This window comes from Pteropus vampyrus, unplaced genomic scaffold (assembly GCF_000151845.1).
Source record: "Pteropus vampyrus isolate Shadow unplaced genomic scaffold, Pvam_2.0 Scaffold2, whole genome shotgun sequence".
In the NCBI taxonomy this organism is placed as follows: domain Eukaryota; kingdom Metazoa; phylum Chordata; class Mammalia; order Chiroptera; family Pteropodidae; genus Pteropus; species Pteropus vampyrus.
In genome coordinates, this window is record NW_011888783.1 from 24,141,629 (window position 1) to 24,168,158 (window position 26,530).

A 26,530-nucleotide genomic window follows, 5' to 3' on the forward strand; every position below is an offset into this window, starting at 1 on the left:
CACACACACACACACACACACACACACACACACACACAAATGATACATACTGAAAATAGAGGAAGACTATAGCTGGCCTCAAGGACCTCACAGTCTAGTGGAAAAGCCATATAGACACAATGCAGTTGGCCCAGGAAGAGAAAGCTGGTGTGGAGCAGGGAAGGGCATTACAGGCAGGAAGAAGAGTATATGCAAAGATAGACGGAATAAGGAAGTCTATGGTACTCCTTTAACATTAGTAGTATATACACCATGCTCTCAAACACTATAAGAACTGGAAATACAGAGAAAATTTCAAAGCAAATATTCAGAGACAACTGATAACTTTAAGTGAAAAAAAAGTGTTAATGGAGGTTATTGCTACATACTTGTAGACAATTATTTTTTATTTATGTTTTTGTATTTTTTATATTTAAATAAGCAGCTTGTATTTTAAAACCAGGGAAACTTTTTTTTTTTTTAAGTAAGTAAAAAATACATACATACATACAAAATAAGAACTGGAAGGAAAAACATGTAGGAAAAGGGATGGGGCTGACCTAAAGCAATAGCATGGGAATGAAGAAAAGGGATTAGGTGTTAGTGTTTGTAAAAGATGAACTGAGGAGACTTTATCACTGATTGAATATAGGTTAAGAGAAGAAGAGCTAGAATACCTGAAGGATGATTAGTGAATTTTCTTTCCATATGTTAAGAACTTAACTCTAGGTGTTTGGAAAATTATTTTTAATAAAAGTAAATAGTAAGTTACTGGCAGGGCCAGAAAAAGAATTTAAATATCTCAATCATAAATGAATAGAAGAAGGACCAGAGGGTATTTCATATTTTTGCTTCTGAAACCTGTCATCTCCCCTCATTATTTCTCTTTAGTTATGTACCCTGGAACATCAAAGAACTCCTGTAGCAGTAATAGTTCCTGGAAGGTTATATGACATGCTAGTTGCTTTCCTTCTATCATCTCATTTAATCCTCAGGACAGACTTTCAAGGAACTTATTATTATCCCCATTTCAAAGATGAGAAGTGCTAAGTAATTTGCCTACAGTCCAGTGACTAGTAACTGGAAATTCAGGGATTCATACCTAGAACAATTCAGATAGATGCCCAAATTCAGATGCACTGTGGTCAGAATATGACAATATGGACATTTTAATAGTTGACAGTTTAGATATGGTGAATAATGAATTTTTAAAGGTAGTTCTTGGTAAGAAGAGTGAATAAGATTTGTGACCAGTATGAAAAATGATTTTGGTAAAATATCTAAAATAATGACTCTATTTCCTATTTTATCCTTTCAGCAGATACAAGTATTACATCCTGTAACAGAGTCTACATTATTAAATTTCTTCTATGATACCCTTTAGTTTTCTACCTTCTATAAAGTAGACTCTTAACCTAAAATCACTGTGGATATTTTTTGTGTAGAAGTTAGTAAGAAGTCCAGAAAATGCAGAGAGGGCTAGAAACATACTTCTTGGTTATACTTCCTTCATCTGAGAGGCGAGCACATGAAAATGGAGATGGATGAGGCAGAGTTGAGAGACTAAGATGAACCTGTTCAAGAGCTCTAGGTGGTGAGGCTGGAAGGATTATTTTTTTATATGGGAAAATTATCTTGCTCAATGTTGGCCTAGAAGCCAGTACCAAAGCCAATGTGTGGAAAATATAGAAGATTTTAGTAAAAAGGAATAGAGTTAACAAAACTTTTAACATTAGCACAGGAAACTTAAATCCTTTTGGCCACAATTCTGCCTATTATAAGCAATGCAATAATGATTTATTCATTACATACATTATGTCAGTTGGCATTTACAGCAATTGTGTGGGGTTTACTAGTGAGGAATCTTAAATTCAAAGATTGGTCTTCAGATCAAGATTATTATGATAGTGACTAGGGAAACATAATAAAATGTATGTCTTTTGGCTCTTTATATAGTATATTTAAAAAGAGGAAAATCAACGTTAACAATGATTCTTTTAATTTTGGAGACCACTGAATTATTGATACAAGTCACTATAACCATCTTTGGACCCAGGCAAGAAGAGTGCCATGTTTTAGAAGATCCGGTCTTGCCCTCCTCCATTATTCTCCTTACTCTATTGTGAGGACTCCAAGAGGAAATGGGGATGTGGCCACTTTGAACCCATGCCCCCCTTCTAGACCATGCTCCAGGCATCTGGAATTCCCTGAGTCCACTTAAAGGACCCATGCAAGGCTCTTCTCCAGTCTGTCCTCCCACAGGTGGAAAGTGCCCTTGATGTGTATACTTCTAGACCCAAGGTAAAGCCAAGAGGCAGGTGGTCAGAGGTGGGGGGACAGTAAGGAATGGATGAAACATTCATCTAGAGCATGCATGTTAAGCCCCTTATGCTGTGAAACGATAGCGAGAAGACAAGAGCCAGCTACAGGGCAGACTCTTTCATTCTGGAAAAGTTCTGGATGACCCAGGAGACAGAGAATTCTAAATTTGAACCCACCCTTCCAGGTGTTTATAAAGATATAATTGTTCAGGTAGAAAGAAAATATTTTATTTAACTTTTTTTGTTCAGTTTATAACCTTTTTAACACCTTAAATATTTAGACACATGGTGTGTGTTAAGGCTTGCATGAAACAAATCTTTCTATATAGATACAGATAAAGACACAGGTAAATATATAGATATAAATTTGTACTTATACCTACAAATGTAGATATAGTACCTACTTTGTGTTGATACTCTTATCAGTGGGCATATAGCTGTAAACAAGATAGACAAGGTCCCTGCCCTATTCTAAAGGTATAAATTCCTGGTCTCAAAGAGTATAGTCTAGTGGGTAGGTAATACAGATGAAAAAGGAAAATTAAATGCATGTAAAAATGCAGTGTAAGTATGGAGTGACACGGAAATGGTAAATAGGGAGGGAAGGCAGTGACATTTAGGAAGTCTTCCTAGATGAAGCTGTAATAATAATAAAAAGAAGAATAAGAATTCTCAAATTATGAGTAAGATATTTTAACCTAAAATAGATTATCTTAGGGAATCAAGTATCTTATTACTCAAACAAGAGCAATTTAACTTTCTTACTTTTAAATAAGATTGAAATGGATGAGAAACTTTGAGAGCAAAGTTTGCATCATCCATAACCAAATTAAATGTTCTTAATTATTAAAGCAATCTTCAATTAGGCTTGCTTTTCTAGGGTTGTTCTTTCTTGTCATATATAGCGATAATACTTTTGTCCACTATAGTTTGTCTGTGATGGTTTTTGAATGGTAATGATACTTTGCCTTGATTCTCCCACACTCTCTTTCACCCTGTCGCTCCTTGTGACCAGGGTTTGCACCTGACTGGGATTAGGAGTATAGTCAATAGATCATACAACAGGACATGGAATATGGGTCAACTGACTTGCTAATAGGAAGGTGGAAAGGATAACTGACTTCTAAAGGTGCATTCAAGAAAACAAAATGGGATCCAGAGGTCACATATACTCTACCTGTAAAAGCACCTTCTCACTCCATCTCAAACAAAGAGGTACCCCTGTCTTTTCCTCCTGTATTTGCCTGACACATGCCTGCCCTTGATTCTCTCTCTATCCCCTTCATGACTCTATTCCATCAATTCCCACTCCTGCCCCATTTTATACAGTGTTGTATGTTTTATTCTTTTTGCCTTCTCCTTAAATGTTGGTTCCACTCAAGAGTGACCTTCTCATCTCATTCTACACACTTTCTCTCTGCTGTCTTCCATTACCATAACTTCAGCAAATTCACATATGCTCATGATTCCCAAATACCCTTAAAGAGTTTTGCCCTCTCTGCCATCAAAAGATGGGAAGTGCCGGCAGCCAACTCAGTGGTTGTACAAGAAGTTCCTTGGAGTTATCTGAGACAAAATGTGACAATTTTGTGTCACATGATCCAGGTTGCAATTCTGGCTCTGAGATGGCCTAGGGAAAATTCTTCAGATTCGTCGAACCTATTTCATAATATATAAAAGGAAATAACAATCCCTCACTAGGCTTTTGAATGATTAAGTGTCCACCACAATCTCTTTATTAATTATTTGACAGATCTCTAACAAATATTTCTATTTTTATGATGATATCCTTTGAAGGTGCCCTTCCTTTTCTTCATTCCTCCAAACCTAATTGGTCGGTCCATCCTTTTTACTCTGTAAATAAAATCTTTCTAAGATTTTTCTTTTCTTTTTGCTCAAGTTCAGGCCCGCTTCCCCTTGTATTTTATCATATACATTGTTATTGTCTGTATATTTCTAAAGAACAGATGAGGGCAGCACTTTATGTTGACAGTAGAAAGTCCAAACATTCAAGTCCCTTTGCAATCTGAATTCAAGCTTCATCTACTTATATCCGACTCTATGCATAGACATATACTTCCCTTCTAGCTTCTACTTACATCAAGATACCCTGTTTCCCAAATATACCATGTATATTTGGCTTCATTTGTGATTTTGAATGAGTTTTGTCTCAGGCAGGAAAACTCTTCTCTCTTTTCTAACTGGTGAAATTCTTTTGAGCTTTTAAGATATACCTTGACTAAAATAACTCCTCTATAGAGTCCTCTCTTCCTACCAGATTTGTAACTAAATCTTTTCTCTGGTAAATGACCACTAAAGATGATTTAGAAACTGGGACCAATATTCCCTAGCACTTAAGGCAGAAGCTCTCAAGTCAGCACTCAGATGTTACTCAGATGTTTTGTAAGCTCAGGTAGGCACTCAGATGTTATTAGAACATGAATGTCATTAGCATATTCTAAACAGTTTAGCCAACTGGTCTTATTTGTTTTTTCTAGTGACAACAAAAGTTATTAAGATTCAGAGGTTCAAGGAAGACTTTTTTTTTTAGGTTTTGAGACTTAAAATATATTTTCTAACTTATTTTCTTATAATTGACAAACAACTTGAAAACAGGAAGAAAGGAGGGAAGGAAAGGAGAGAAAATAACTCACTGGCCCACATGTCAGAGTGAAAAGGAGGCTGAGGGAAGCGGGTGGGTGGGAAGTAAACCTGAAAGAATTTAAGACCCAAGTAAAATAAACTGAATTTTTTCAGATTTTATTTTTGTTTGTTTGTTTGCTTATTTGTTACATGGAAGAATATTTATTTTAACGAATATTTATTTTAAACCTTTTTAGCTCAAGAATATGGCAAATGATAAAATTAAAGAGGGGTCTAAGAATGGTAAGGCTGATACTAGGTATTGTGGGTCTTTGAAAATTTAAGGATTAATGAGCCCTAATTCTTTTCCAAAATTATTTACGAGCTTAAATATATGATTTCCCTATATCTTTAGACCAATGTCTAAATGGTATGGCCGAAAGCTAAAGTTTAAAATCTACTTTCTCCAAAAAGTCTTACCTGATAAACAAGTCTCCCCATTACCACTATCATTTTATTATGCCCTATTAACTACATCTTGTATTTACATAATAATATGTGTTTATATTAATTCTCTGTACTAGAATCTTACCTGTGTATATATTTATGTTCCCTAGTTTGTGTTTCCTCAAATTAGAAATTAAAGCTAAGACAAAATCTGCCAACCTTCTATAACTCAGGGTTAGACCTACGTAAAATATCTATCCACTCAATACTCTATTCCTAATTAAAAATCATAAGTAAAACTATGGCTTCATCATTATGAAAAGTTATTTTAAAAGCTCACCAAAAGAATGATTTTGATTATCATTATTATTGTCTTTATTACTGTTATTTGACATCTTGGAGCCTCTTAGCTGTTGTAATAAATTCAAATGTACAAAACATTCATGCTCTTTTATAAAACACAAATTATATAATTCATAAGTGAAGTTATTCAAGGTTATGATAAGACATTCCAAAGGCACTGAAAGAGGCCCTCTCTTAGTATTTGTTTTTTAGCTATGGTTCATTTAAAGATCCAGGATTTGAGTTGCCAGTAGTTTTATGCATTGGCTTCTTAGTTTGTGGTTCTGAATACGAATTCAGTCAAAGCTTAAAGAAACAGGAAAATATTTTGATATGAAAGCTATACGAATTCACAAGGGAATGAGTTTGGTTTCCTTTCTACTTTGTAATGCAAAGAAGTGCATTTCACAAAATCAGATGAAACAAGCCATTAATTTGACAGTCTCAGTTCTCATGGCACTATTGATTCAGAAAGCTGAAAACAGTTATGGAGGCTTATTGGCTCCAATTAGGAATCGTGAAGCTTGAGGTTAGAAGAAATGAGAGTGTATTGGGGGAGGAATCATTCAGTAACTGAATCTTTCTTAACATTTTATCATGAATTGAGTATAAACTCTTGGTCTCCTGTTATTTTTGTACTTTTTCATTTCTTGATTATCTTTATGGAACTGTTTTAAAATGTCCAGAATCTCATTTCAAAGTTAATTATGTCATCTTTCAGGTTGTTTTTATTAAACAAAAGATATTTATCTTCTTTTGTGAGACATTTCATGACTACAAGCTAAGAGCTTCCTGTAAGTCTTATTTAGATGTTCTCAAAAAATATTTTCAATTCTTTCCATATAATTATTATATATAGAAATGCCTCAGAATATACTCTGTTGATGGATTAATACAGACTTTATAGATAGATACTTATTGTAGCACATGTACCTCTTATATGGAAATGAGTCCTGTCCTTAGAGGTATGAAATATGTTTATCCTCTTATCAATAAGAAGCCCAGCTAAATCTCATGACCACCCTTAGTGCATATAAATAATATGTATTGGCAATACTGGCCTTTAACGTTAAGATCTTAGTAAATAGTGCTACAAAAAGGAAGAATTGAGGAGGAAAATGGTATTCATGTTTTTAAGAACAATAACAAAACAATATAAATGATATTTATAGATGCTATTTTGAAAGGCCAACATTTCTTCAAATATTCCTTTCAGAATGTCCATTTTTTCCATGTTTTAACTTAGTGAAAGAAATGCCATTTTTCCTCTTAATTATCACAATATATTTATATCTTGGGTAAGTTTTCATATGTAATGAAATGACAGGAATACTTTTTTCTGAAGTGTGGAGATGCTGATGAGGACAGACTTGATAGCTATAGCATCAATTATCAGTTATAAAATCCTTGCTTATCATTTGTTAACAAATGCTCCATTTAAAAACCTTTTGACCAGCTTGGCACTATGCTAAAATTTGCTGTGCAGTGAATATAATCTAACTCTAATAAAAGATGATTGTATTTCCAAGTATATTTAAAATAGGGAAAAAATAAGATTATTGTAATAAATCTAACATCACAGCAACCAATTCATGGAGCTTAATTATGACACTACTAAATGTGAAAATCTATTCAGTGCTAGGAACACTTTTCACATTACATTCATGCTAAAGATTGGCTGTTAAGAACTCATTACTGGTATTTTTCTAAAGAGTGGTTTATTAAACACAGTTACCTAATAAGCATCTTTGGTAGAGCAAATTGCTGAAAACAGTAATGAGTCTGATTAGACTTCATTTCAATTACAACAGCTTGTCTAGCAAAAAAAATCTATCTATCTATCTATCTATCTATCTATATGTGTGTAGATATATATATATAGATAGATCTATAGATAGATAAAGATATAGATAGATATAGATATAGATATAGATATAGATATAGATATAGATATAGATAGATTTTTTTTTTCCTTGATGCTTTGGAATCTGGCTACAAGACACTGCAGAGTTTAAAAAATAAAAAGCCACCTCTGTATTTCCTTTCCACAGTTCACTAATGAAGAGAGAATTGTTCAAGTCATCATCCAATTTACACACTGGAAAACTGGATGGACAAAGTGGAGTCACAATCATGTTTGCTTAAAAACAGCAAAGGCTGCCTTGACTAATATGTCTAAATAAGGTCACCTTTAGTTTCTCTCTGCTTTTTTTTTTCTTTAGGGATATAAAGCCATAAACGAGGTGGAGATTTAAAATGATTCATGCCTATTTGGTTTGTGGAGGTTATTCTCCAGATTAATAGGCTTACCTTTCAATTATGTTTTATCCATGGATCTTCTGCTTTTAACAATACAGGAAGCTGTTGGATTATGTATGCTAATTATCAGTCTGATTTTTACAAACATATTGGGAGGGAAAGAAACCAAGCTTTATGCACATTCGCTAATATTTCAGGAAGTATAAAGGAATGTTCGTTAGACACTAAATTTGATTTTGATATTTTAAAAAGTGTTATTTAGCTACAGTTAACAGCTAACCTCCTATTAAATCATGCCTGAATTTTACTGCTCAAATTGAAAGAAAAAAAATTGTTAATGTAAAAAGCCTTTAAGTGATTAAGCTGTCATTGCTGTCATTCGGGTACTCTAGTAACATTTTAATGCTTGTGGGAGCTGTGGCCAGGGATGGAATCCACTATTTTGTGCTATATTTTCTGAATAGATTCCTTTAACAGTATAATATCATTTGACACTGAACTGCATAAAATAATGTCTAAGGTAATAAATGAAAACAATGTCTGGATGTAGAAGCATTGAAAAAAAAGAGGAGGGTATAATAAAACATTCTCACCTGCAAAACTTCACAAGTTCACTAAGTGGTCATGTAATAGCCTTAAGACTGAAAGTCAAGTATAAACGAATGCTCTTGTAGGCATCTGGATGCTTTCAAAAGATTTACTTAAAAGGAGACCAGTACTAGGTATGTCAGTTCAGTGAGTAGGAATGTACTTTTAGACCTGTAATTCATCATTCTATAAATTCTCTATTCTGTTTAAAAAAAAAAAAAAAAACCTGTATAGAAAACAAAAAAATTCTAAATTAACAATGGGAGTGCTTTCTTAAGTAACCCAGTTATATGCTTTAATTATTTGCTTTTCAAGGATTTTTTAAAACATTACATCTCAAATGATTCTAATAAGTATTTTTCTTTTTGTATGCAATTGAAAAAAATGTGTTAATACTTAAAATTGTATTAATATCCTTTTTGAAGAAAACTTTACACACGTAACCCAGACCTCCTCACAAATGAGTACTCAATTAAGGAAATGAGTGTTCACAGTATATTTTTGAGGTCATAAATAAGACTTTATATTTTATAAGTATAGAACCTTTTTGAGGTATATGACTTGGTTTGAGGCACAAGTAATAAAAATACAGCTCAAGAAAATCTTAATGCTTACTTTTGAAAAAATATGATGTGTACCTTTTGAGATTATTAATACTAAAGCTAGTACAGCAGATCATTTTTAGGATAAAAGTAATTTTAAAAACCTTTTTCTCCTTCTCTGTCATTTTTTCCTCATTTTTTTTCTATATCCTCTCTGCAACTAACAGACATAACACATATACACATACAGGCACCTATATTTGATTTTACTGTGTAGCCTATATGTATTAACTGCAGGGTTCTGGTTTTCCTGTTTTTAGAGACTTTGTGTAAATAGGATGCACACAATCATAAGAAGTAACAGGAAAATATGACTTACTTATTACTCTTTTAAAATAAGCAACTAAAAATAGCAAATTTAGAATTAAATTTCTTTCAAATTATCTTCTAATTTAAAAAATTTGGGAAAATCTCCTTTTTCCTTAAAATTATTAAGAAATACCAGAGCTTATCCATAACTAAAGAGGCCAATAAAATCATTCATGATTTTCATTAAGTATAAAATTGTAGAATAGTGTAAACCATACACAAGTATCATCTGTGTAGCTTTTAACTCTATTGACAGTATTAAGAGCAATTTTATTTTTAACTTCTACATTAGAGATAAATGAAGCCATGTTTATTTACAATGAAAGAGAATTAAATTGAAATTAATTGTAGAATGACAAGAAGGGGTAATGTGTATCTCATGTGGTTAGTGCCACTGGATCAACCATTTTACTCAAATCAGCCAAAGACTAAACATATTTTTTAACATAATGTCATTGTCTATCATAACAGCAGATGAAATCTACTGTTAAATATTTTCATAGAGAATGCAGTCAAGATGGAATTTGAAGAAACTCCATATAAGACGACATATGAAGATAAACTTATTTTCATAGAGAATGCAGTCAAGATGGAATTTGAAGAAACAATTTCTTGACTTGTGGTCTTTCCTGTTGTTAGCATTTCTCCAAGATTTAGGTTGTTGGGCACCCCCTCTAGGACAGGAAATGCCACTTTCTTTGAGAACGCTGATATCTTCTGCTTTTGTCTCATGGAGCATTCTTTGTTTTTACAAATGGAAGAACCAACAGCGCTAATGACTGGACTGTCATTCACACTGCACTTGAACAGTATTCTGTTTATCTGGAAATTAGAGCATCCCAATTACAGGTGATGCTGAGGCTTTTTTCACCGGACCATAGAATGGGGCCAGGTGGGGAGAGTATGGAGAAGTGAGGAAACTTGCTGTTACTAAGAACTCTTCACCTTTAATCCTGGACTGTGTTGATTGTATTCTAAAGCAGTTTATCTTCATATGTCGTCTTATATGGAAGAAACAACACTAAACCTACCAAAACTCATTTCATATGTAGCTTTTGCTACTGCCTTCAGATCAAAGTTATTTTCTTCAGGCTGGACTAAATTATACACAGGTCCCAGGAGTGAAGGACACTGAATTAATGCACTATGTCACCCAGTCCTGACTACAGAATATTGTTATCAAAGTCCAAGACACTATTTTGCTATTGCATTAAAAATTAATGCATGAATTGCCAAAAAGAGAAAAATTATAAATAACCTAAACAAATTTTGTCTGGGCTTTGCACACTTTAGAGCCACCTTAGTTCTTAAGGAGAATGGTTGAAGAGTTGTATACTTATATGTAAATAACGATCTTACTCCTTTGTCTAATTTATATGAAAGAGTCCTCATTTTTAAATAAGCAGCCTTAATTATCTATTTTGTTTTATGTAAACTGTCTTTTTAGATTAAGGTTCCAGAGGAGCACAGAAAAAAGGATGAATGCAAATTCCATCTTACACAAGGTCATGGGGCTTGGGAGAGTCTGAATTTGTTTATTGACCCATGTCAGCATGATGTGTTGGGCAAAATTGAATATAGTTCAGTTTAAATATAACTAAATTGATCTTTGCATTTATATACTTGAAAGAGAATACACACACAAATAACTATTTACAAATAGCTACATGTATACATAATGATTAACATAACATTTTAGGTTTGTTTCCAAGGAAATTAACTAGCCATGTCATAATTCAAAGTTGGTATCATACCTATACCTGGTTTGTGTTAATTAAAAGTACAAATTTATTTTATATGGTATGATAGTATCTTGAGAACCAATTGGAATAACCTCAGGTTTTTAGGATGATGGTAATGTTATCTCAAGAGAGTAATTTTTTAAAATAAAGATTCAAAACACAGAAAATGCACAATAGTTTTGGCATTTAGATTTCTCTTTCTGGATCAATCATGCAGGCAGGATACTGTGAATCTAGCATGGGGCTTTCAGGTTGCGTTAACCCCATTTATCCCTGCACGCTACAGCTCACCTGTTATTTACACACATAAGAGGGTTGATACTGCAGAACGTGGGGAGTGCTCTGTTGTGACACAGAACATACATATTCATTAGCAATGGCAGTCCCAATAGACATATGTGGTATGTCCTGATGATCTTTGTATGACAAAAAGAGCTTGGGAGAGGGATAGATGGCCTTAATGGATTAAAAACATACATGAAAAAAGGGAAGAGACTGCATGTGAAATGAAAGGCCATAAAGTAGCAACTTTAAAGGTTAATTATAAAGCACTATTTAAAATTGATTATAAATTGTCTAAAATCATTCTCATAGGTAGAATAAACAAAATAACATTTGACTTAACATGGGAAAATCAGTCCTCTTAACTACTAACTCTCAAACTCTTTCAGTTGCAATAGTTAGTTGATGACACCTGGCACTAAACACTAAGATTATGATCATTTGTATATTTTAAATTGCATGTATATGCATAGTTGTGTATTCTTTTGAATTAATTATATTAAGATATACACAGACTTTTAGACATTGCTTTTACTTGATTTAGCTTATTAGCCAATTTTTTTATAAATAAACTTTTGTAAAACCTACCTTCTGCGAAAAAAGAACCATAAATCTAAGTTATAATTTTTAAACATAGGGATTTTATGTGAGAATGATTATATGTTCACTTGAATACTTAAAGTATTGGAAATTTTAAGACCCTCAAAGGAAAAAATAAGTATTTGAATTATGATTATGATTTCCTGGGTTTCTTTAAATGATAGACTGTCTATCCTGACCATATGTTGAATACAAGTTTAGTGGACTAAAAGCAACATTTCTTTTATCAGTGTAATTTGTTTTGCATAGTGCTTATACATTCATAATCATAAAGGCAAGCCATCCTCTAATATCTAATATCTGTCTTTCATGTTAAAAATGATGACCTATCAGACCCATACATACCAAGTTTCATCCTCAGGATGAAACATTATTGTCATATTCTGATAAATAAATATTTTGTTGCTGTGAATAAAATGTAATGCCTTTTAGGGAAACTGATTCAGATCATAAGCTTCTCACAAATTTAATTGAAGGACAGGGTATATACCATTCTAGTCCAAGTTATGGTGCCTGTAACATTGAATACAGGCTCTGCCTAAACCCAAAATGATGACATAAAGAACAATATCAGTTGTTTATCGAGATACAATCCACATAACAGCTTTCTATAAGACACGAAAAGTTTAACTTTGGAATAACTTAAACAATCTCTCAAAAATTGTGCTAAAGCTTATGATTGATTAATAGGGGCTGCTTTACTATTAAATGAAGCTTTGGTTTGTGGTATCAGAAACTGGCAGATTCAAAGGAGGATATTAGGGATGGTAGGGATTGACATGTAGAAAATAGCTAGAAAAAGTATCTGACAAATCAGAGCAAAGGGGGAAATACCAAATAACAGCAATCTGAAAACCAGTTTTTTAAAGAAATAATTATTCGTCATTCTACTCTGTTGTACTGACACTAAGTCAACAAGAAAAAAAAATATTTTCCTTGTGCAGGAATGTGTATAGTAAATAGTATTTGGAAAATTTTTCTTTTAAATGGATTTTTAAAATTTTATTTTAGAGCACTGTACTTAATTTTTAAGAAAATGTAGTTAAATGAAAAAACTGGAGCTTGAAGCTTCACAGTGAAGTCATAAACTGAATTGCTCATGTGACTGGTAAATACCATAAAATACCCGATGTTGCCATAGGGAGTAGGGGCACCGTGACAAACTGGAGAAGGCATGCCATGTACAAAGGAGGCAACGGGTCTTCAGATTCCGCCAACTGTTGCCAAGCAAGAATGAGGTCTAGTGTTGCAAGAACAGTTAGCTTGTCTCAAAAAGTGGGAAATATGGAAATACAGATTATTTTATATAAAGTCGACTGATTTTAAAATTCCATGCTGGCCAAACAAAACATGGTTGCAGGCTCTACGCTGCCCTCAGGCTGTCAGGTGGCAGTTTTTCTGTAAGGCATTTGAACTATATTTACTAAGGACCATTTAGCTAGAAATGCCTTCATGATTGTTAAAAAGGATTGCTTTATGCAAATAAAGTGGAATGGGAGGAGGGAGTAATATGCTGCAAAATGTATTATAATTTGGAGTCCTGAGGTGTGAAAGTGTGATTTAAAGAGAAAAATCATTTGACAGCATTGCTATATAATTAGAATAGCTTATTTTGAAACTGCGATTTTGAGATCATTCTTAACTGGTTTTAAACCTCTAAGAATTTGTTTCTTGCTTGTGTTCTCTACAGTGTTGAGTCACAGATAACATTAAAAATAAAATACTATGAAAACATTTTGAATTTTTGACACCTTTTTGATTAAGGAGATCATGTTCTGTGCTTTGCTGACTATGGAAGAATTTCTATACCTTTCTTTAACCAACATTCCCACTGGAAAATTTCCTTTTTAGTAGCTGTCCTGAGGTTGAAGAAAAAGTGATTTATAAATTCTAGGAGTAATTTTACTTTTTTCTGTCTAGTCAGTTTTGTTTTGTATTTAATGCACCTCTGGCTTTTTTCAAAATGAAGAAATAACAAAAGGTATTTGTATAGCTGTTCACAGTTGCAAAATATTTTCACAAATATTACTACTTTAGGTAATCTTAATAACAATCCAGTAATGTGTATTATACCATTATTGTCTACATTTCATAGCTGAAAACAGTGAGTATGTGCTTAAGTGACTTCGCCAAAATTAGAACAAGTAAGTGATGGCATAAGCAAATATAGTGGCCTGATTCACAAGCTTGGTATATTCACTCTCATATTGGAACTTTGTTTTCTCTAGTTTCTTTCTATTGCAATAATCTAGCAATGACCCCAAATAAAACAAAGTAGTATTCAAGGCCAGAGTACACCATATTAAGTGAAGTACCGAACTGTAATTGAGGCTGTCTTAGGGACCACGTCACTTTAAATTTCCCTTAATCTCTAAAATCAAAGAGTCTAATTTTAGAGAATTTAGAATATTAAATTATAAAGAAGGCAGACACTGGAAAAGTCTTATTGCCTGGTCAACAAAAACAGATTCCCTTGATTTAACTTCTTAGCATTGAATCACAAAGCTTCATACATAGTGGGCCCTCAGTTTGTTGACTAGATTAACGGTCCATATATCATATTCATCTTATAAATGTGACTCTAGACAATGACTCTAGACAAAGACTTCTAATTTTGGTGTTCTGAAGATGGAACCAAATTAACTAGATTAAATTGGATATGTCATTTCTGTGCTTCTTCCCCCCACTTTCCCCTGCTATTACTTTTAGATATAACATGACAATTTCAGGCTAGGAATTACCAGGAAATGGACTGCAGAAGATTTCAGGTCCAATGGGCTAGTTCAAGCAATACTAGATACTGCTGTGTTCGTCTGTTGGCTTATGAGGCTGGTTACACAAAAAGGAGAATGCTGCGTAGTCTGCTCAGACATTTCATTTGGTCACCACTTCCCTTGAAGAATAATCATAGGTAGATATTACATAGGGCTAGTTTTCAGTAACAAGAAGTGTGTAGGCCCTCTCTCAGAAGACTCTTCACTACATAAACCCATATTTTCAATCAGTGAATTTGCTACCCTTCATTTGAAATATTGAGTGCTCTATGTGTTCTTCCATTTCCTACCTAGGGGATGATGAATCTATTACTTTATTAGGCTGAAGGGCTGGAAACTACAATTGCTTTGTTATATTCACCCCAGGAGTAACTGTTTTCTGGAAAGAAACCTTGGTAAAGATGGTATTAGATTTTTTAAAAATATATTTTAAAAAGTAGTAAGAAATGTTCAGAAGTACAATAGCCCAAAGGAATGTAATAGTATGTGTAGTGATGTCGTGCAGGCCCATGTGGGCACTGTGCAGCTATCCTAGAGCAAGAAAGCCCACCATGCCTGCAGGTGTTTGCCTCAGGTTCCTTCCCTTAGGAAGTCTGAGAAAACCCATAAATGGAGACAAAGTCCCTAGCAGCCAGGATTACCCCATGGGAAACCTGTAGAAGAGAACAGCTTTTTTAGACCTGATGAGCTACTGAATAGCATATGTCTGGTAGGGGTGGGGGAAGGATAGTGAGTGCCTTAGATTAATATTTCCAGGAATGTGTGCTAAAAATAGATTCTAGAAAGCTTAGTCTTTGATTTCCAATTTCCTCCCATTCTGAAAGTTGTTTTTATGTCCTTCATTTTTCTATACAAGAGTTTATCATTTTGAAGCTATGACAGAACTTTTAAGGATACCACAGTTGTTTCATTTCAAAATAAAGACCAAAATGGAGGAAGTAAAGCAATGAGGCAGCAACTTTTAGTAATTAAACCTAAGTTATGAAATAGTCAGTAAGGGTAACAATGGAAAATGTTATCCAACTGCCCAGTTTTCTGGGAAATAGAGACTTATTCATTTATACATACATAAATTCATCCTATAACAATAAAATAACAAAATGCTCAAGCTTTTTACTATAGAATCTGTCATTCTTGTGTAACATGTTAAAGTGTCTTAAAAGTAATTTTCTATTAAATTAAACATTTTGAAAACAAACACATTGCACTGTGAAATTTGCCAGCTGTACTAAGAATTTTCTTATCCTTTCAAAAATAAAAATTGATCTTTTGGAGCAGTTCTTCAATTATCTTTAAAAACTATCTTTCTACTGTTTTTTTTTTTTAATTTTTATTGTACCTATTTAAACTTTTTTCTAAACAGCAGTAGGAGTTATTGTCTAGAGTCACATTTCTAATAATGTTAAGATACTATTGTTTCTGAGGTTTTTCTCTTCGTGTTCCAAAAAGAAACCATCTGAAAGCTGTTTTTAAAACCCATCTTATTATTCAGGTGCCAGGTTAAGTGACACACATGTGCTGCTTCTTACTCACAGATAATAGCAATATAATCAAAGGAAGCATGATTTTTTGTTCATAAAACATTTGGCTCTATGTTTTTCATACATTTCACATCAGAAACATCACCACCAATAAATAGAACAATAACAACAACAAAAATAAGTTTGGTTCTATTTTCAATTAGTATTAAACTTTAAGAAACTGATGAAAATGCTCTTTTTGCTCTCAAGGCCAGGACAATCTCCTGAATGCTAGCTTCTTCAGCTCCTAATAATATGAAGAACTAGCTTATGGTAAACTATTAACTTACATTTTCAAATATATTAATGATTTTAAAGCACTGAACAAGTACTTGTGTTTCAGAGTATGTGAATAATTCTGTTCCCTTAAGTTTATTTAATCAAAGTTCAATCTTGCCTTTTGCAGCCCCACTAAGATTATTGTTATTTAGTATGCATCAATAAATAAACTTTCAATTATCTTGGGAAGCACATCCAAAAATAGCATAAGACTCAATAGGCAATGGTATATCCAGTAATTGTTCCAAATAAATAATTTTGATAGACAGGATCTTTGTTTAATTTCAGGTGAAATAGAAATCTTACAAAATTTAATTAGTTTTGCTAGAGTCAAACTATGCAGAAATACCCAGTGAAAATATCCAACCTACTTTATTTAAACTTTATATTCCTGTCTTTTATAGTGATTATAACTTACTAAAATCATTTTTGCATATTTTTATAAATGATTAATTTACAAGAAAAAAGCAATTAAGCCAATACAGGTGGAAGGTTGCCCATTTTTAAAAAATTATTCCAATTCTAAAGCAGTTTTTTCAATGGGCATTTAAAAAATCAGTTTTGTCATGTATGTGTGTTAATACCAACTATGGCTTAGCTCAGCTGAGAAGTCATGCCCTTTAATGTGTGTGTTGTGTTGTGTTGCATTTGTTGTATAGGCAATTACGTTGCTTATGACACCTAAATTATTTTCTGAAACTTTGTTTCAAGACACTCATTCAGATATTTCTTCTGTATCGATCTAATCAAAGTCTTACTCATAATATGTGTGCTCTTATTTTCTCAACTCTATTTTGATAAGCTTTTAAAGAAAAAAATCCTAATAGAAAATCCCTGGAAATAATTTGCAGTCTAATAAATTTGTAGGTCTTCTAGACAGTTCTACATTATAGTCACATTAATATTCTCTCCTTTTTATAAGGCTTGAAGTAAATCCCATGACACTAGAAGAATTTAGATACTGATTACTTGCGATTGGTTCCTGGTGATTTGCTCTTAATAATTTCCAGTTGAATTTAATGAAAGTATGATTCCTGAAATGCTGCTTCATTAAAATTGCATCTTTTCCCCTTTAAGTGTGGTTTCGATCATTTCCCCCATTTTGCAGTGTGTTTTCCTCTCCCTTAAAAAATAATGACTAAGAAAGCAGAAACAATTAAGAATATCACTTTAGTTCTTCCTAGAGTTTGTCTGAGTAAAATGATGAAACACCTAGAGTTTGTCTGAGTAAAATGATGAAAGCTTCCCTTCATCCAGTTTTACAAATTTTTTTCCAATTTGATGAGATTGGTTTTAAAAGACAAGAGTTTAAAAAGAGGAACATGAAGATTTAGGAGTGAGGGAAACTGAAGAATCTGTTGCATGTACAAGAGAAGCAAAGTCTAGTATTTTTACTAAAAATATATATATGTGTGTGTATATATATATACATGTATGCAAAGCTTGATTAAGTTATGCTGTGCAGCTTTCAGACTTAATTTAACTGAGATGCTGATTTGCAAATGAATATCTACATGGATCCTTTTTAAAAATCCAAATGCAAATGAGTACAACTGCAGTAAAATATATTTGCAAATGAATCCTGTTGCTTTATTCATTTATTGTGTAATTACTGCAATCCTTCCCACCTTGTTTTCAGTATTTCTTAATCATTAAGTCGGAAGCATGACAGCAGTGCCAGCCCTGGCATGATTCTCTTTGACTAAAACCTTGTAAATTAACACAATTAGCACAGCATCATCCTGCTAATTAACTTCCAGTGTCTGGTGCAGTGGTTTTGCAAACAAGAAAGACGGAGTCAGAAGGGAATCAACATGCCATTCTGTTACCAAACTCTGTGCTATGTTCAGTTTAGCTCAGTAAGTCAAAGCTGGCCATGTCAGAAGCCAGAGCCAGGCAATGAAGAGCTAAAGGGTTTGAAGGAGGAAAGCAGAAGGGGGTAGGAGCTGTCAAAATAGACTGGGTAATTCAGAAGGGAGCTGATGCCACAGATGCTCCATTTAGACCAGGCCTCCTCCTTATCAAGAAGTCTCTGCCAGAGGGCACAAGACAGTTTGCAAAATTCACTTTGGGTAATACAAAGGAGATTGAGGAGGCCTGCTTAATATAGCTGTACCAAAATAGGAAGCGTTCGAAACCAGCAGAGATTATAATGGGATGAGCCAGCATTGGGAAATAGAACAGGGTTCCAGTGCTCTTCTTTCTGTAACTAACTACATGTGAGTCCTTGATGGTACATTATAAATTCTTTTGGGTACTGGTTCTCTAATCTGTGAAATGAGGTAATTTCAAAGGTCTCTTTAAACTATAAAATTTAAATGATTTTAACTCCTTAGTATTTTCTCATTTTCTCATCTTATTTTATAGTTTGTTAGTCACCTTGCTTCAGTTAGTAACCTAGCAGATGACAGAAATACCCATAGTATCTCATTATCTAGTACCTGTCCAGTTTCTGCCACACAGAAATGTAGAGTTAGAATCCAGATTCTCCTCTTCTTATTCTCTCATTCTCTCTCTATTCTTCCCTTTCACCTCTGTTTTCTCCTTATATATAATACTCATATTATATATAATATGAGAAGTATCTGGCATATGTATATATACGTGTGTGTGTGTGTGTGTGTGTGTGTGTGTGTGTGTGTATATATATATATATTCTTACCTCGTGTATGTGTTTGTGTGTGTATATCCTCACCTCTTAGAAATTCAGAGGCTATAAGGCAGAGAGAAGGATCATAAGGAAGGAGAATGCTAGCTAGAAGACCGACAGACAAGTGATGCTTGTTTTTTTTTCAGACTCAACAACAGAACTGAGAGGCAGAAAGGAGCCAGTTGTAATTCATACCGAGTTGTAGGCTTTGTGCGATGAAAGCGATGGAGCGCTGCCTGGGAGATTGCTTTGCTGCACTCCACGAAGCAGATTTGAAACTGTCGTGGACCACTTTAGATGAGAGTTGGATTATGGAATGACCTGCTATGTCTGTGTCATATTGTTCTGTGCAGGGAGCATTATACTGTGCTAACTAGGTGTTCAGTACCAAATAAGAGAGGTATCCTAGATGTGATCTGTCAGCTGTGTCTCATTTTTATATTGGTTAAAATAGAAAACAGAAACTGTGATGTGGAGAGACAGAATAGCTAGATATTACACATGCTAATATTATAACTTAGATATTTAAAATGTATGCATATTTCAATGTAAGAACCAGTGATTGGATTCTAACTTGACAGAAATGTGTGTGTACATATATATATGTGTTTTTCTGTGTGTGTAGCAAAATATTTGATAGGCTTAACAGAAATAGATTTGCTTATTACTTAAAAATAAAAAAAAAATTAGGTCTTCTACAGAGTTTTCATTTAAATTCAGTTTTTATACAGGGTTGATTTTCAGTCCATTTCATAGTATGCATATGATAGAGATCATAATAGGTATAAGCTGGGCAAATCCTTTATAATGTTTATATTATTAGTGGAAAATAATAGGTAACAAAAGAAGTTGGAGGGAAAAAACTTTAACAGTTTTGATAAGTATTTAAGTAATTTAACATTTTTCCCCCAAAATCCTTAGGCTTGAAGATGCAGTGGACGCCGGAGCATGCCCAGTGGCCAGAACAGCACTTTGACATCACCTCAACCACTCGGTCTCCTGCCCACAAAGTTGAAGCCTATAGAGGTCATTTGCAGCGCACCTATCAGTATGCCTGGGCGAATGATGACATATCTGCTCTGACTGCATCCAACCTACTAAAAAAATATGCAGAGAAGTATTCTGGCATTTTGGAAGGCCCTGTGGACCGACCTGTACTCAGCAATTACTCAGATGCACCATCAGGACTAGTGAATGGTCGGAAAAATGAAAGCGAACCCTGGCAGCCTTCCTTGAATTCAGAAGCTGTTTATCCCATGAACTGTGTTCCGGATGTTATCACTGCCAGCAAAGCTGGCGTCAGTTCAGCCCTCCCTCCAGCAGATGTCTCTGCAAGTATAGGGAGCTCTCCTGGGGTGGCCAGCAACCTGACAGAACCTAGTTATTCAAGTAGTACCTGTGGAAGCCACACTGTACCTAGTCTTCATGCAGGGCTCCCATCTCAGGAATACGCCCCAGGATACAACGGATCATATTTGCATTCGACTTACAGTAGCCAACCAGCACCTGCACTTCCTTCACCTCATCCATCTCCTTTGCATAGCTCTGGGCTCCTACAGCCACCACCACCACCTCCTCCGCCACCAGCCCTGGTCCCAGGCTACAATGGGACTTCTAACCTCTCCAGTTACAGCTATCCCTCCGCTAGCTATCCTCCTCAGACTGCTGTGGGATCGGGGTACAGCCCTGGGGGTGCACCTCCTCCTCCTTCAGCATACCTGCCTTCAGGAATTCCTGCTCCTACACCCCTGCCCCCCACCACTGTTCCTGGCTACACCTACCAGGGTCACAGTTTGACACCTATTGCACCCTCAGCCCTGACAAACAGTTCGGCAAGTTCTCTCAAAAGGAAAGCTTTCTATATGGCAGGGCAAGGAGATATGGACTCCAGTTACGGAAATTACAGCTATGGCCAACAGAGATCTACACAGAGTCCTATGTACAGAATGCCCGACAACAGCATTTCAAACTCAAATCGGGGGAATGGCTTTGACAGAAGTGCTGAGACATCATCCTTAGCATTTAAGCCAACGAAGCAGCTAATGTCCTCTGAACAGCAAAGAAAATTCAGCAGCCAGTCCAGTAGGGCTCTGACCCCTCCTTCCTACAGTACTGCTAAAAATTCATTGGGATCAAGATCCAGCGAATCCTTTGGGAAGTACACGTCGCCAGTAATGAGTGAGCATGGGGATGAGCACAGGCAGCTCCTCTCTCACCCAATGCAAGGCCCTGGACTCCGTGCAGCTACCTCATCCAACCACTCTGTGGACGAGCAACTGAAGAACACTGACACGCACCTCATTGACCTGGTAACCAATGAGATTATCACCCAAGGACCACCAGTGGACTGGAACGACATTGCTGGTCTTGACCTGGTAAAGGCTGTCATTAAAGAGGAGGTTTTATGGCCAGTGTTGAGGTCAGATGCATTCAGTGGACTGACGGCCTTACCTCGGAGCATCCTTTTATTTGGACCTCGGGGAACAGGCAAAACATTATTGGGCAGATGCATAGCTAGTCAGCTGGGGGCCACATTTTTCAAAATTGCTGGTTCTGGACTAGTTGCCAAGTGGTTAGGAGAAGCAGAGAAAATTATCCATGCCTCTTTTCTTGTGGCCAGGTGTCGCCAGCCTTCGGTGATTTTTGTCAGTGACATTGACATGCTTCTCTCCTCTCAAGTGAGTGAGGAACACAGCCCAGTCAGTCGGATGAGAACCGAATTTCTGATGCAACTGGACACTGTACTAACATCGGCTGAGGACCAAATTGTAGTAATTTGTGCCACCAGTAAACCAGAAGAAATAGATGAATCTCTTCGGAGGTACTTCATGAAACGACTTTTAATCCCACTTCCTGACAGCACAGCGAGGCACCAGATAATAGTACAACTGCTCTCACAGCACAATTACTGTCTCAATGACAAGGAGTTTGCACTGCTCGTCCAGCGCACAGAAGGCTTTTCTGGACTAGACGTGGCCCATTTGTGTCAGGAAGCAGCGGTGGGCCCCCTCCATGCCATGCCAGCCACAGACCTTTCAGCCATTATGCCCAGCCAGTTGAGGCCCATTACATATCAAGACTTTGAAAATGCTTTCTGCAAGATTCAGCCTAGCATATCTCAAAAAGAGCTTGATATGTATGTTGAATGGAACAAAATGTTTGGTTGCAGTCAGTGATAACTTCTTTAAAAAAAGTGTAATGAATGTTGGCACACACACATAAAACCTGCTACATAGGGTATAGAGCCCCTTTTCAGTAGTGTTCAAATTGCAAAGGATACTGGGGAAGACGACGATTAAGTTGAATCTTTAGAGTCAGGGTAGATTTGGAGGAAAAATGCATCAAATGAGAGCTTCTGATTTGAAAGCCCCAGATGACAGAAAGCATCCGTGGATGCTCAGTTCGGTTCAAGCTAGACAGCACTCACCAAGGAGCAAGGCGCAAGTGTGTTGACTTCAGAAGGACATGAACCTCGTGTGTTGATTCCATTCTGCTGTTCTTGAGATTTAGTTGCTGTCAAGTGCCTGGAGTGGTGCTTTATTTTTTGTTTGCCTCACAATTACATTGGTGGCATGTGCTAATATAAAGAGCTTTAACTTCAAACATTATTGGACTAAAGAGATGAACGGTTGTGTTATGACAGAAAACCAGATTTTTGCCATTTTAAGAGCAACAGTATTCCTCAATCCTGTCTGTTCTGCAGTATTAAGCTAAGAACAGGTAAAACAGGGTAACGGTAATCTGGACCTTAATTTCTGCAGTTCATTTCTTTTAATGTTCTTGTCTGCAAAAACTCAGGAAAGCGATTGTGATTTGTACAGTACCTCAAAGGAATGTGTTAAAAGCACTATGTACTGCTGAGAGTAATGGGATAGGCTTCAATGTTACTTTATATTAAAATGTATGTTTACCTCAAAAATTGGAAAATAACAAGGAAAATTACTTTGAATGTATCCAGAAAAATACTGACATGTGATACAACTGAATATTTACAATTTAAAGTAGAAATGAAAGGATTTTTTTGAAGGTTCTTTTACTAATTATGGGGTATTGACCAGAGCAGAATAATTCTTTATGTCAGTAACTGCAAGAGTTCTTCGTACATTGCTCCTTGATAATGAAGTGAAAATGTTCTTAAAAGGTACACTGGTTAATGGAAAGCTACTTATTCAGTTTGTGTTAGTGTCTAGAACAGTCAACCACAAGACCTGTTTAGGACCCTGAAAGTCACAGTACCTAAACACTAGGACTGAGTTTTATTGCATAGATGGTGGTAGTGGTGGTGGTGGTTTGCAAATTCTCTCTTAAAACTGCTGGGAATGGTGTCATTCTATTCACTAATCTAACTTACAGGCTTGCCATGCTGTTTGATAGAATGCAGAAGATAGCAACCAGGACAAACAAGTAATTAAATAAATAAACACAAAAATACAACCAACCAATATACCCACAGAGAACATCTACACCCCTCTCCTTTTTGACTCCTCTCGTCAGTGCAATTTTGCTTCTCATTTTGAAATCTTCTGGGCTGTAGTGCTCCCACATTCATTTCTACCTCAGTTTTGTTAACATTTCTCTTGTAAAGTAGAAAATTGGAAGTGGACACACACACACGCGCGCGACAGCTTGCCAAACATGTTACTTTGTTTTCTTCCATCTTTTCCCATAAATCTAGTTTCCAAATATATTAGTCTTCCTGCTTACTTCTACCTGAGTCTGCCCCTACTCCAATAGCATATGTGGCATTTTTCTTAATTTTCCATTCTTCTACTGCTCCCCACCGAGTTGTTCTTTGTATCCTTTAATGCTTTATGTGCAACTTTTCATTGATAGCTGACTGATACTCGGCAATGCCTCTGAACAGACACAGTGTAGGCTGTAGCTTTCCAAAGCCACTGCCCGTGCATAAGCAGAACAGCCTGGCTTTTTGAATGTATTTTTCCTGTTATTTTTTTTTCCTTCTTTCTTTTTTTCTTTTTTCTTTTTTCTTTTTTTTTTTTAGTTGAGAGATGCAGTAACAAAACTGTTGCAAAGCACTGGCATTTTATGTATTCAAAAAGTGATGTACATTTTTTAAAATTTTAAATAAATGCAATGGGAAGCCCCAAGAAAGTTCTTTCTGTTATTGTTTTTTTTTCTTCAAATATTTTTACTGATTTCATCCACAATGTCAAATTCTCTGAAACATAACATAGAGAAAGCTAATGAGAACTTCATGATATTTCTGAAATTTTGATGCTTGATCATTACTCGTTTTTATTTTTCATGTTCCTGAAAACTGAGCAAATGAACCAGAATTTAATTTACTATGATATTCTATGAATTAAAACTGTGCTTATATATAAATATTCCATATTAAAAAAGCAGTGCCTTTCATTAAGGATACAAAAAATAATATTTAAGTACATCCTCTGCTTTTCACAAGTGAATAAATGCTACAATCATATTCTGGCTCTACCCTGCATACCCTTTGTTGTAAGGAAATTCTAATACACCCATTAACTAGTCGGTTCATATTGATCTCACTGACAAGTTTACTTTTACACAGTGCTGACCTATTTTCTGTCTTTTAGACATTACATTTCATTTCCTCCAACATGCTGTGTTCACTTGAAAGCAACAGGCAAGTTTGACAAACCCAGTCTTATTTAGACAACTTTGGAAAATCCAATATTGATCCACATTTTTTGTGGCTAGTAAGAGTTAATGCCAAATATATGACTGCACTATTGTGTTTTACACTCATTTATAAAACTGAAAATAAAGTCATACACATTGGCTTTTATCTTTAAATGACTTAAAAATTACTTTGAGACATGAGTGGTCAAAAATCCCTATATTTAGGCAGAAGCTGAAGTCGTGTGTGAATTTCCTTTAGCCTCACAAATTCTAGGATTTGATCTCTTAGGAAATTGGGCATGCTGAAGAAATGAAGATCTGCTGGGGGAGATAAGGCTGACCTTTGAGTAGATAGTGCTCTCCAGTGATTCTTTGATTCTGCATGACAGCGTTATGAGCTCTTCTATGGACTAGCCTAATAATGAGCTCTTTTCTGACCATCCCTTTTGGAGCTTGGGTGGGGGTGGGGCACCACAGCCTCAGTGGTGAATGTGCAATCAGTAATAGTACAACGGAGTAATCAGGCTTTGTACTCTTGGCCTCTTTTAGACTGCTAAGAATTTGGAGAAGGCTACTAATGAAGGTAAGGTAATGAGCCGGTCTAAATCCCTTGCCATCCGGCCAGGAGATTTGAGCCAGTCCATATAACAGCCGCTAATTCTCTTCTTCACAACTGCAATAACATTTCCAACAGGGACAAAAAGGAAGTGAAGGAAACTACTTCAGAAAGATCAATAGAAATTCAAGAGTTAGTTCATAATAACCATACGTATGACACAAATGGAAATACTCTACACTTCTGGCATGCTTCTCACCAAAATATTTAGAACATTAGTGACAATATGGAAAACTTTGCTGACTGAGCTGATCAATGGAATGTGAAGGCAGTATACTTTAAGGCTATTTACTTTCACACAGAATGTTTATCTATTAGTCAGTTTGTATTCTACTCAAATGCGGATAGACGGGTATAATGTTTTCTTGTGCATTTGAAACCTATCAAGGAGAAAATAAACCATTCCACTAAAATACATAGGCCAAACACCATCTGGGCAAGTGATAAAAGCTATCCAGAGGCTATGCTATATAAAATAGCAAGGTCAATTTACATAGGTTGCATAGTACTTGGCTATGCAGTTTTCAAAAGACTACATCCAAGAAAGTCCAAATTAATTCCTAAAATAGGTCTTTGTAAATTTAAATATATTTGTGGGTTGGAAAATACATTTTAGAGGCATTTAGAATTTCTTTCTCTGAAAATGTGTCCAACTCTAAGCAAAAAGCTACTTCTATAATCCCATTCTCATGTTTCTTAACAAGAATTGGGGATCATGATCACTGAAACTGTATTTTGCAAAGTGAAAGGGACACAGTTTGTTGAATTATTAAGGCCACTAAAGTTCTTATAGATATAATGTGCGTGTGTTTGTGTGTGTGTTTGTGTGTTTGCTGATTTCACAACCACCTATCCGAACTTTAAAACTAACATCTATGTTACATTCAGAAGCAACTGTTTACTTCTTTCTTCATACATGCGGAGATATACATGACCATTTTACAGTTCAATGTTTTAATCTTTTTTCTTTTGACAAAGCCTTCAGTTGTTGAATCACCTGCCGATTTTCATATGAAGC

The 26,530-nt window shown here is 35.2% G+C and overlaps 1 protein-coding gene across 4 annotated transcripts in view; it reads left to right on the plus strand.

The window, feature by feature from the left end:
* FIGN (fidgetin, microtubule severing factor) overlaps positions 1–26,530 on the plus strand; it is a 119,405-nt gene that overhangs the window by 90,375 nt on the left and 2,500 nt on the right. For 3 of the 4 annotated variants that reach the window (XM_011358409.2, XM_011358415.2, XM_023529730.1), the window contains one exon: positions 20,199–26,530. This exon is cut by the window's right edge and continues 2,500 nt beyond it. In XM_011358409.2, coding sequence (XP_011356711.1) covers positions 20,199–22,453 — 2,255 coding nt within the window. In that variant the 3' untranslated portion in view covers positions 22,454–26,530. Of the gene's footprint in view, positions 1–7,723; positions 7,857–20,198 lie in introns of all 4 variants that reach the window. The other variant, XM_023529726.1, reaches the window with a different exon arrangement.